Here is a 13,090-nt window from a genome sequence, read left to right on the forward strand (position 1 = left end):
CCACAAATGTCAACTGGGAATCATTGTGGCTTACATAAGATTAATAAGGTTCACTGGTGTTTTACCCATCCTGGGTAATATACAATTTTTTGCCGGGGACTGAGAACGCTAGTTTTCGCAGATTGTCTTTCGCAGGAGTCCGGATGCTCTCCCAGGTTCTTCAGGTGATGGTACTCTGTTTTCCTGGGGTTATTTTCGTCAAACTTACCATTTCCAACTGGGTGATTTTTTTGGCCTATAAGAAACTGCAACATTATGTTCGCTCTTTGGATAAACTGGTTATGTTGTTTCCCATTGAGATAAAACTTAGGGAATTTGTGGAACCCTTCTTAGAAGATGGCTTTCGGGTGTCGGGTTTGTATAAATCTCTTCAAAGTTTAGTCCCTAGGGTAGACCATGACAATTTACGTACTTGTTGGAGTGTAGAAGTTGGTATCTCGATAACTTCCCTGGATTTCCCAAAGTTGATTAGTTGTATACCAGAAATTTCAGTTAATACAGATCTTAGGGAATGTCAATTTCAAGTTTTGCATAGGGTGTATTTTACTAGAGAACGGTTGCATAAATCGGGTTATAGTGATTCTTGTAGTTGCCAGAAATGCAATTTGGGGACCCACTTTTTGGACATGCCCCAAAATTAAGATCTTTTGGAGAAAGATTACTAAATATGTTGCCAGCATTTTGAACTGGCGCATCCCCTTATCAGCTGCAGGGCTATTATTAGACTGCTGTGAGTTCCCGTAGTCTCTCGAGACTACGGCGGGAGCTCACGGCAGCCATTTCCTGTTGGCGATCTACAAGGGGCAGGAGCGTAGGAAGATTGCTCCTACTCCGAAAGCCTGCTAGACCACCAGGTAAGGTCGGGATGCTGGGAGGAAGGCTGGAGAAAGGTGGGAACGTGATAAAATATGGGTTCCCCCCCCCCAAAAAAAAATTGTGAATTTGTGAAACTGCGAGTGTGGAAATCGCGAATGGGGAGGGAGAAGTGTATTCATCTCCTCACAGGTTTCTGGACTCTCAATGACTTAAGGCAGGGATGGTTCTTCCTCTGTCATTTCCACCTCCTTGCCTAGCCATAGCTCAGGTGAAAAACTCCACCCTTCATCTTCCTGCCTCCATTCCTTGCTCTTTATGTCTGTCAAAGCCACTCCCCCTGTACCTGGGAAGGGGGATGGGGCTTGGCTCTCTGTGTTGCAGAGCACGGCTCTCCTTGTGTTGCCTACACAGAGGCTGTCTTAAGGTGACAGGCTTTTCCCTACAGACAGCAAACCTTGCTGGCTTTGCAATGTATTTACTTTGTGATGAGCTCCTCTGCCTGTTACTAGTAGACCAGTCTCTATCCTGCTCAGATTCACTGTCAAAAGAATAGTCAGCTGACTCATGATTTCTACCATTAATTTGGTTAGCTCTTCTGATCAGGGAATGGATGTTTTTGCTTCTTTTCCTTGGGGCAAAGACAGCACTGGGTTTGTCACAGTGCACAGTGGGATTCAGAGGCTTAAAATGTCCCTGGATATGTCTAGAAAGCCGTTTCAATTATCGGCACATGGAAGACCTGTCTTTTAGATTGTCTAAGTACCGACTTGGGCGGGTTTTTAGATGTGTTTAAGTTTGATTATGAGTCCCTATGCGCCTTGATTTATAGAGATCCCACACCCTTTGCAGGCTGATAGCTGTCTGTCTAAAACAGATTCTGTCTTGCTATCCCCTCCCTATAAATTTTTCAGTAAGATTCATTGCACTTATACAGTAAACGTCTTTTTTTTTTTAAAATATATAATGCATTCCTGTACAGTCTCTCCCAACTTTGTTTTTCGGCCTTTAGAACTTGTCATCCACCATTAACCTGGAGCATCTGCAGGTTCCACCAGAAATCCAGATCTGGTATGATTCACACTGTGGCACCACTAAAATAGTCAACATGACACGAGGCGAATGCTCCAATGTAAAGATCAAGGAAATGGTGAGTCCCTGTTGTCTTCTCTAATAAATCTTCTTTCCACCAGCACACTGGATGTGCCAATTAGAGGCAGCAAAATGCTTTTTTGTTTTGGGGCGCCCAAGCTCAACGCCTAACCACAGCATTTCCTCTTCTCATCTCTGCCTGCCCATAGTCCATCTACGCATGGCATCCAGAATGTGGCTCCTTCCCTACCTCTCTCCCACCCCAGGTTCTCTAGAAATCTCTCCTTCTTTCCCCCTCCCATGCAAGATGTTTTATTTTCTTACCTCCCTCACCTCTTGTACTAACTGTACCATTGCTGTCCCAGGTGGGGAGAAATGAGAAAAACACCTCATAGGGGAAGGAAGGAAGCAAAATTTGGGCGTGCCATGGTAACTGTGGCTCCCCCTGTTCCAACACCTATGTGCTCAATGGACAGCTTCTCAGGGTCTGGCAATGACAGAGATGTGAGCAAGATGCCAAATACAGGGTTTAAAAATATTAAACGTATCAAATTGCTGGGGCTGAAACTAGAAGAGATTCCTGCAAAATGCAGAGTGCTGGTGTTATAAACTGGCACTTTGATTTCACAAAGATGAAAAAAACAGGGGTTAGGCTGGCCATGTGGCTGCATGGAAAGCATTATCTGTTCCATTCCTGGCTCGGGTCTTCTGCTCCCCAGGAGAGCTGGAGCTGAGGCTCCTCCAGAAGTGGCATTCATATCCCCTGGAAGGGGGGGGGGAGTAATTCCAGCCACCTCTCAGTGAGGATATCATGGGGTTGATATTCAAAGTAATTTAACTGGGCAAAAGAGGCTTATGGCTGGTTAAATTTTAATTTATTAATTTATTTAAAATTATTTGTAACTCATCTACAAATCTAGGTGAGGAACAGTAAAAACATACAAAACAATTGAAAGACAAACATTCAATAACAACAAAACACAAAAAAATGTAATAAAAACATAAGAACACTTAAGCATCTATACACAGTCACTCAGGATATCTTGAAAAAGCGAATCAGAGTAAATTGCCTGTGTAGGGCTATCCAGAGATATTTAGTGGCACTTAACCAGTTAGTGTTGCTGAGTAAGAGATTAGTGGGACTGAATATCAGTAGCAACCACTAAAATTTTACATTCTTTATGTTCCGCCAGTTCAATCAGCCCATTATGAAGTATCTAGGAATAAAGCTTTTCCCTATGTCTCACCTGCTCTTTGGAATTCTCTCCCCAGTTCTGTCCCTCTTGAACCCACCTATTTGAAGTTCAGATCACTCCTGAAGACCTATCTCTTCGGAAAGTAATTTTTCATTCGAGCTGGGTGTACCGGGTGTCGCAAGGGTCTACTAAACTGAGGGTTTTATTTTTGTTTGTTTTATGTAATTACTTTTTCTGTGATTTGTAGTTCCTTTTTTATCTTTTATGATTTTTTTTTTTTTTTTTTTTACTGTAAAACGCTCTGCTATTACCTAAGGGAGAGTGGTATATTAAATAAAATGAACCATAGCTATAAAGCTGTAGCTGGCTATGTGGGTATTCTTGGGGTGGAATTGACAATTATGCAGTGAAATGCTTATATTCAGTACTTAACTGCCTAAGGCTCTCTTTTACTAAGCCAATTGCCGCGGTGGATCACGGTAATCGCACTGAAGCCCATTGGAAATTAATGGGCTTTGGTGCTGTTGCAATTCAGCAGCCGTTAGCGCAGCTTTGTAAAAAGGGTTGTGGGGGAGGGGTATAAGTTAACTGGACAAATCAGACTGCAGAAAACTCAGTCCTATCTTTATCTGGTTTCACTTAGGCAGTTACTAGTAAGTGTTGAATATCACGCTTAACCACAAAAGGGACAGCTGGTCACACAAACCCGGATTTTGAATACCAGTGCCCAGACATAGCCCGGCATTGAATATCCAGGAATAATGTTAGCAGTGGCCCAAAAAATGCTGATTGTTGTCAGCTGAATATTTACCCCCTAGTGGCTAGACTTGGGAATCTACATTAGCCAGGTCCCAGCAGGACCTGTGGGCTTGAAGTCCCATGTGGATGCTTGTGACTGCAATGGTTGGAACAGGATGGGAAGGGAATATAAAAATAAAGGTAATTCCAGGGGGTCACATGATGGCAGCCTCTCTCCCCTCTTAGCCCTAGTTTCTTTGCACTTTTTCCTGGAACTGATAAGTTTAATTTCAACCTTACTTCATATCCTAGTGGCTGGAGGTGTGCAGATCAATGAAAAATGAACTTGCAGAGCTATTGTTAGTAATTTGTAAACTTTCTTTAAAATCCAGCAAAGTACTAGAAGACTGGAGGGGGGCCAATGTGACACCAGGTTTTAAAAAGGGTTCCAGAGGTGATCCGGGAAATTATAGACTGGTGAATCTGATGTCGGTGCTGGGCAAAATGGTAGAGACTATTATAAAGAACAAAATGACAGAATATATATGTAAGCATGGATAAATGAGAGAAAGCCAGCATGGATTTAGTCAAGGTAAATCTTGCCTCAGCAATCTACTGCATTTTTTTGAAGGGGTAAATGAACATGTGGATAAAGGTGAACCAGTTGATATTGTGTATTTGGATTTTCAAAAGTCATTTGACAAAGGACCTCAAGAAAGACTTCTGAGGAAATTAGAAAGTCATGAGATATGAGGTTTGTCAATGGTGTTTGTTGTCTCAGAGTAGCTTTTTTTTTCTTCCAAAATCTGAGGTAGTTGGGTCCAGTCTTGATGGTTGTTGGGAAGTCGTTCCAGGTTTTTGTGCAAGGTAGGTGAATAGCATGTTAAATATGTGCTTATATTTAACTTCTTTGGGAGAAGGGGCTCAGCAGAATTAGCATATAGTATATGAAACATTATGCATGATAGTTTAAAGATAGCCAAAAAAGATATAGCGGAATTAGAAAAGGTACAGAGAAGGGTGACAAAAATGATAAGAGATGGAACGACTTTCTTATGAAGAAAGGCTATCGTGGCTAGGGCTCTTCAGCTTGAAGAAGAGATGGCTCAGGGGTGATATGATAGAGGTCTATAAATTACTGAGTGGAGTGGAAAGAGTAGATGTGAATCACTTGTTTACTCTTTCCAAAAATACTAGGACTAGGGGTATTTGACAAAGCTACTAAGTAGTATATTTAAAACAAACCAGAGAAAATATTTATTCGCACAACGTGTAATTAAACTCTGGAATTTGTTGCCAATGAATGTGGTGAAATCAGTTAGCTTAGCAGGGTTTAGAAAAGGTTTGGATAATTTCCTAAAACAAAAGTCTATAGGCCATTGGGATCTTGCTAGATACTTGGAACTTTTTCAGTACACCTCTTTCAACAATTTGGCTCTTTTTTGGGTACTGAAAATCAATTCTGAGAAATCAGAGGCCATGGCAGTGTCAATGCTAGAGCTGCTCCCTCTGTACCCAGAGATTGTGGGATCAAATCCCAGGGCTGCTCCTTGTGATCTTGGGCAAGTCATTTAATCCTCCATTATCCCGTATACAAAATGTATAAATGTAAACCGATTTGAGTGTGGTTGTAACTACAAAAAGGTGGTATACAAGTCCCAATTGCTTTCCCTAATTGTGAATGTAGGTGGGTTCCTTCCTTCCTTCCTTTTAGCGTGGACCAAGAGCGCTTTATGATATTTAGGTGTGTATTTACACTTACTGTAGATGCTAAAATTGTGTATCTGAAGAATGTTAAGGACAAAATTGAATCTACTAAGGTCCTGCGTGCCAAGTGGAGAAATCTGCCCATTTCCTTTTTTGGGTGGGTGGCTTTGGTCAAGACGGGATTGCTCCTTACAAATGATGCCTCTTTGAATTACACACAAATATGAGAGTTTATAGGAGAGTAGTGACATCATTTATCTGACACAATCGACAGACACGGATTGGCTGTAATAAACTTACTACAGAAAGAGCAAGGGAGGGATAGAAGCATGCCTGACCTGTGGCTCTACACAGTGTGGCTGCTTTGATGAGCTGACTTAATGAAATCCACACGGGATCTCATAAATGCCTTGCCTAATTCTGTATTTAATACTCTCCATGGATGCCTTTGTATTTACATGTTTTGTTGTTGAAAAGCTAATAAAAATTTTTTCATGAACTTAAAAAAAAAAGGGCCCTGGAGTGGTGGAGGGCTTTTCAATTGTTTACATTCAATTTGTATGCTGAACTGTTGTGATGTATTCTATTTATTAATGCAGAGAATTATTAAAAAATTAAAGGTAATTCATCCTCCTGATTAGTTATGAATGAAGATTCATAGAAACCTGTTCTGACTGAGCTACAGCCTGTAACAAAGAGGAAGAAACTATATGGTGAAAAGAAAAAAAAAAGGAGCAGAGACTAAAAATGTTTGAAAGCACAACAAAGAATATGGTAGCTGAAAATTTCCAGGGGAGGAAAAATGTAATTTTGCTTTCACCTGATTTTGACCGTTCCCTCCTCCAGATAAATTTCACTGTGTCTGTGGAAGCTCCAAAGCAGCTATGCCAGCAGCAGTTACATGGCTTTAAGATCAAGGCCCTGGGCTTTAACGAGGAACTCTTTGTGGAGGTGGAAATGGTGTGCGACTGCACCTGTGGAGATGACGAGCAGAACTCTGAATACTGCAGTGGCGGCAATGGAAGCTTTAGCTGTGGAGTGTGCAGGTGCAGTAAATTTCCCTTCCAGTCTCAACTCCCACTGCTAGCACTTAAGAGTGAGAACAGCCATGTGCTTTCTAAGGGTTTTAAAAGGCCATAAGGCAAGCAGCAAGCTCTCACCTTCTGTCCAGTTTCAGCTTTATTTTGCACTTAGTTTTGAAATTCACGTTATATGTTGGTGTCTGTTGTTAAAATATTTAAAAGTCTTCCACTAGTCTTTCCCCATGCACACGGAACAATGATAAAGGATCCCTGTATCTGGCTGTATACTTATGGTATAGTCTCTAAACAGGCACATGTGACCCGCATTAGAAAAATAACTCAAGGAGGCAGTCGGGGATTAGTGTAATAATACCCATTTAATGAGCTGTCCCCATGGTACAAAAATATATAGAAGCAATGAAAACAGTAATAAACATAAACATATACCCCCTCTTTCTATATAGTAGGCCAAAGTTAGGTGCCAATTCAGCGCATAACTTCTGTGCTACAATGGCAGTCGTGCATCAAAGTAGGAGTGACACGGCAGGTTCACATGTAAGTGCATTTCAGGGCCGGCTTAACCTATGGATCAAGTAAAGCTCTGGCTGATGCTAAAGGACGCCAAATGCCCAAGCCCATGATGTTACCATCCCATATGTTAAAACTTGGCCTTTTTCTCTCTCCAGCGCCCCCTCCCAAAGTCAGGTATGGCTATCCCATATCTACCCCCTTCCCACTGCAGTTCTTCAATATTCAGGCTGTTGGTAGCATCAGCGAGGAGAGCCTGCTGCCTTTGACCTGCCACGAAAGTCTTCTTTCTGTGGCATCCTGCCTATGCAGAAACAGGAAGTCATAGCAGAGAGAAGGCTTCTGGGACAGTCTGAAGGCAACAGGCTCACCTCGCTGACACTGCTGATGGCCTGAAGATTACAGAACTGCAGCACGGAGGGGGCAGATGGGGAAAAGCCATGCCTGTCTCCGGAGGGGGGGGGGGGAAAGGAGGGGAATGGAGAGAGAGAGAGAGAGAGAGGTTGCAATACCAGAACCCACTGAGGGGAGGGGGTTGGAAGAAAGCACCCGCAGGAAAGGGGAGGTTTGGAAGGAGAAAGAAAACACCCACAGGAGGGGGATTTGAAGGAGGGAGAGAGATTAACTCATGGCTGGGGGGGAGGGGATAGGAAAAGACGCTACCATGGGGGGAGCTTTTGGGGAATAGAGGATGAAGAGGGAGAGGCAGATACTGGGATGAGGGGGAGATTGCTTAAGATGGTGGATCCAGGGAGGGAAAGAAGAGAAAAATATTGGTCTTGGGTTGGGGATACAGGAGAAAGGGGAAAGAAGGAAGAGAAGCTGGACGAGGGGCAGAACATGGAGACAGAGGAATGGATAATAATAATAACAACAGTTTATATACTGCAGGACCGTGAAGTTCTATGCGGTTTACAAATATTAAAGAAGGTACAAATAGATTGAACTTAACAGGGTGGAAGCTAGTGATTAACGGCTCAAGGGATCAGTTATTGAGGAGAAAGAGTTGTATGGGTCAGCTGCCTAGATATTTCAGGAACAGATGTGTTTTTAGGCATTTATTGAATTCCCCATAAGTAGTAGGCGTAAGTAATTGCTCTAGATCAGTGTTCTTCAACCTTTTTACACCCGTGGATCGGCAGAAATAAAAGAATTATTTTGTGGACCGGCAAACTACTAGGACTAAAATTTAAAAACCCCGTTTACGCCCCATCTCCGCAAGCTCGGTCCCCGCAAACCATCTGATCCCATCTGCACAAGCTGAAATTATGATTTTATATTGAACGTATTTTATTAAAGTATAAAAAGAAACAATATTCTGAACAATTGTGATTTTATAAATACAAATATACAGAGCACGGACCAGCAAAACCCCTGTCTCCCCTCCCCTTCACATATATCCCCTCTACTATCAAGAAAACTGAACAAGCCAAGTTATTATAGAATGCTACATAGAAATATCATGCTAACAGAATACTGCAGTCCCCAGTTATGTCTCTAGCAGGATATATATTTCAAATCTGATATATTCTAATGACAAAATAGAACTAAAATTATTTTTTTCTACCTTTTGTTGGCTCTGGTTTCTGCTTTCATCTTCTTTTCATTCTTTTCCTTCCAGCATCTGCCCGTTCCATCCAATGTCTGCCCTCTCCCCCTTCCATATGTATCTGACTTCTTTCTATGCCCCTCTTCCATGTCCATCCAGCCTGTTCCTCCTCTCTCCTTTTTACATCATTCATTCCAGCTTCACTGCCTTCTTCATTTTTATCTCTCCTACACCAGATCTAGCATCTTTATCTCTCTCATTTCTCTGCTGACCCCCTTTCCAGCATCAATGTCTCTCTACTTTCTCATTCCTCTCTCTCCCCTTTCCCTCCATCTGATCTCTCCATTCCACCCTGACCCCCTTCCCCTTCTGTAATCTCCCTGCCAGATGTTTCCTTCCTTTTTTCTTTCTCCCTTCCCTCCTTCCTTTTTTTCCTTCTCCCTTCCCTCCTCCCTCTATCCAACATTAACTCTCTTCCCATCCCTTTCCCTCCTCCCCTCCCAGCAGCATCTCTCCTTCTTCTCCCTTCCTTCCTCCCTCTATCCAACATTAACTCTCTTCCCATCCCTTTCCCTCCTCCCCTCCCAGCAGCATCTCTCCTTCTAACTCTCTCCAAGTCCAGTAACAGCTCTCCCTTTATCCAGCAGCTTCCCTGCCTCCTACAGTGGCTTCCACCCCTTCCAGCAGCTCTCAGTACTTGCCTGCAGGAAGTTGCCGGTAAATCACTGCCCTGGCAAGTAGGAGAGCTGGTGGGAGGGGAGACAGTCACTGTGAAGGCTCCCCAGGATCTTGCTCGCACACGCTGACCATCTCCCTCCACCTGCACCTGAATCTGCAGCTCTCTCCACGGCCCTCTTCAGCAACTCGGCAGGGGCGGCGATCAAGACAGGCTGCTGACGTCGGGACCTTCACTCTCTGAGTCCCGCCTATTTTGTTTCAACTTCCTGTTACCGAACAGGCGAGACTCAGAGAGGGAAGGCCCCGATGTCGTCAGCCTATCTTAATCTAATCTAATCTAATCCTTAGGTTTGTATACCGCATCATCTCCACGTTCGTAGAACTCGACGCGGTTTACAGTAGGAGAAATAGGAAGGAACTACAACAGAGGGTTAGAGGTAGAAGTGTGAAGAAAATTTAGAGGACTTGGGATGCCGATATAAGAGTTTCCTTGATTCCTAAGTTGGAGGGAGACTTACATTTTTGAGAAAAGCCAGGTTTTCAGATGTTTGTGGAAAACTTGGAGAGAGCTCAAGTTCCGAAGAGGGGAGGAAAGGTTGTTCCAGAGCTCAGTGATTTTGAAGTGGAGGGAGGTCCCTAGCTTTCCTGTGTGGGAAATGCCTTTTAGCGAGGGGAAGGATAGTTTTAATTTGTGGGAGGATCTGGTGGTATTAGGGTTTGAGGAATTCCAAGAAAGAGGGATAAAGGGAGGGAGGATACCATATAGGATTTTGAAAGTTAAACAGGTGCATTTATAGTGGACCCTGGCGATTATCGGAAGCCAGTGGAGCTTGGCCAGGAGCGGGGAGACATGGTCAAATTTACTTTTAGCAAAGTTGAGCTTGGCCGCGCATTCTGAATCCGTTGGAGTCTGTGGAGGTTTTTCTTAGTTAGGCTTAAGTAGATAGAGTTGCAATAGTCCAATCTGGAGAGGATGATGGATTGGACAAGGAGGGTAAAATGTTTTTGATGGAAGCAGTATCTAACTTTCCTCAGTATGTGAAGGCTGGAAAAGCATTTTTTTTTACCAAAGATTGGAGGTGGTCATTGAAGGACAATGTGGAATCAATGATGATGCCCAAGACCTTGCTCGAGAACTCAAGCTGCAGAGAGGAGCCAGAGGGTAGTGGGATGGAGGTGGGTAAGTGATCTAGTTTTGGACCGAGCCAAAGAAGTCTTGTTTTGGACTCATTCAATTTCATTTGCACAGTGTGGGCCCAGGATTGTAGGTTCATTATACAAGAGGATATGTTCTTAGACAGGTCGGTGAGGTTCGAATCGGTCTCGAGGAGGACGAGGATGTCGTCTGCATAAGTGTAAATTGTTTCAAGGGGGGATAGGTGGAGGAGTTTTAGGGAGGACACTTAGATGTTGAAAAGGATAGGGGATAGTGGAGAGCCTGAGGCTGGGAGGAACATTAATGAGCAGGAATCACAGTCGGCAGGAAATTTAACTGCCGACTTGATCTCGCCGGCCCTGTGCTGACCGGCAGAAATTTTCTGCGGACCGACACCGGGGCGGTTGAAGAACTGTGCTCTAGATCTTTACCCCATAGTACTGCCTGATGTGAGAAAAGGTGTTTATGGTGTCTTTTGAGTTTATATCCTCTAACTGGAGGGGGCAAGAAGATCGAATGTGAACTTCTCTTATGTTTGTTGGCTGAGAAGGAGAAAAGGTCAGTTATGTATTTAGGGGGCTAGTCCATACAGTACTTTAAAGCAGAAACAAGCGAACTTAAACTTTACGCGTGCCTCCATCGGTAGCCAATGCAGCTGTCGGTAGTAAGGTGTCACATGATCAAACTTCTTCAGCCCGAAAATCAGTCTGAATGCTGCATTTTGCATTAATTGTAATCGTCGCATATTCTTATGGGAAATTGCTAGATAGGCTATGTTACAGTAATCAAGTTGACCCAATATGAGGGATTGTACCAGGATTCTACATACTGGCCTATCAAAATATGCTAATGGATCGAAGTTTCCAGAGATAGGGATACAGAGGGCAGATACTGAACATGAGAGGAATAGGCAAGAGTGATGCCCGGGAGGGGAAATACAGGATAGGACAGAAAGGGATTCAGAGGGTATAATGGTGAACATGGGGAAATAAAAAGTCAAATAGGAGATACTAGAAAGCAGAAGAGGACGAGGGGGAAAGGACAGAAGGTGGATGGAAATAGGGGTGTGTGAGGGTATGGGGTGGGGAAGGGATAGAAAAGGAACAGAACAGAAGGTGGATGAGGCTGAGGGGTATGGGTGGGGGAAGGGGAATGGAGTAGAAACTGGATGGAACTGTGGGTGAGGGGAAGAAAGGGAATACAGCAGAAGATGACGAAGGGGTGGAGAAGGAGGACAGATTAGAAGATGGATACAACTAAGGGATAGGGTGGGGTGGGCACAGAGCAATAAATGACTGGGACTTAGTGACTGAATGGGAGAATGTTGGGGAACAAACAGGAAATTATGGATAGGAGATATGGAGTGAGAATTTCAAGGGGATAGTGAGTATTTGACATGAGTGGGGGTATATTGATGGGTTGGGAGAATGAGTAAGAGTGTGAAATGAGGGATATGAGAAGAGGGTCAAGAAAAGGGGATGATGTGGGGATAGGTGGCGACATAATGCAAATGACCTAGAAGAGTGGAGAGAGGAGAGGCATTGAAAAGGGATGAGGGTACTGGGTAAAGGCATGGTGAGGAATAAATCTCTGAAGAGGTTAAGTGAGGGTGGAAATGGGGTTAAAAAGATGGCGAAAGAGGCTTTTGGATATAGGGTAAGAGAAAGAATGGCTTTGAAATAAAGGGAAAGAAGGAGAGGCAGGGATAGAGTTGGGACTGATAGGGTGATGTGATGCAGTGGAGGGTAGATGAGGGCTAATAGGGTATATAGGATGGGAAAGGGAACTGGAGGGAGGCAAGACAGGTGAAACAGGGGCATGGTGGGGTGGGGTGGGGTGGGGTACAGGTGCAAAACCAAAAGTTGGTCCGGGATGCATTTAGCCGCTATTCTGTAACTTGGTGTCTAACTGGGAGAGGTCAATTCTAGATTAGAGTCCTGGCTACTTTCCACACATCCAGTGCTTATAATCTCATCCACTCAATTGTTATCAACACATTCAAATATATAAGAACCGGAAATAATGACAGGCAAAAATATCTGGAAAAGTTAAGAGAGGCTGGTCGTGTAGTCAGGAAAGCAAAGATGCAAATGGAAGAATAAATAGCTGACGCAGTAAAATGGGAGACAAGACATTTTTTAGATATATTAGTGATAGGAAGAAGTGCAAAAGTGGCATTGTGAGACTCAAAGGTGAAGGGGAGGAATATGTAGAAACTGATAAAGAAAAGGCCGAATTGCTTAATAAATACTTCTGTTCTGTGTTTATGGCTGAAGCGCCGGGAGCGGGACCGCAGAAGACATACGTGAATAGAAATGGAGGAGTAATAGACCCTGATTGATTTTCAGAGGGTTGTGTTCATGAGGAGCTACCTAAAATACAGGTAGACAAAGCGATGGGGCTGGATGGTATACATCCGAGGGTGCCAGTGGCATACCTAGCATATGTGACACCCGGGGCCCATCATTTTTTGGCAGCCCTCCCCCCATCTGTACGAAAAACATGATTTTTAGTAACAATCCACACGACACACATAATAAGTACCTAGGAAAAGGCAGAATCTTACATACTGCAGTGAGCAGTACAACATCAATACGCCCATTGTAAAACT

The 13,090-nt window shown here is 43.6% G+C and overlaps 2 protein-coding genes across 2 annotated transcripts in view; one reads left to right on the forward strand and one right to left on the reverse strand.

Annotated features, from left to right (window-relative positions):
* ITGB7 (integrin subunit beta 7) overlaps positions 1–13,090 on the forward strand; it is a 130,720-nt gene that overhangs the window by 83,712 nt on the left and 33,918 nt on the right. Inside the window, exons 10-11 of the mRNA XM_033936223.1 lie at positions 1,826–1,963; positions 6,393–6,592. Of these exons, the coding sequence (XP_033792114.1) occupies positions 1,826–1,963; positions 6,393–6,592 (338 nt within the window). The remainder of the gene's footprint in view (positions 1–1,825; positions 1,964–6,392; positions 6,593–13,090) is intronic.
* The window catches only part of ZNF740 (zinc finger protein 740), a 91,751-nt gene that overhangs the window by 3,420 nt on the left and 75,241 nt on the right, over positions 1–13,090 (reverse strand). The window lies entirely within an intron of this gene.

This window comes from Geotrypetes seraphini, chromosome 3, assembly GCF_902459505.1.
Source record: "Geotrypetes seraphini chromosome 3, aGeoSer1.1, whole genome shotgun sequence".
NCBI lineage: Eukaryota > Metazoa > Chordata > Amphibia > Gymnophiona > Dermophiidae > Geotrypetes > Geotrypetes seraphini.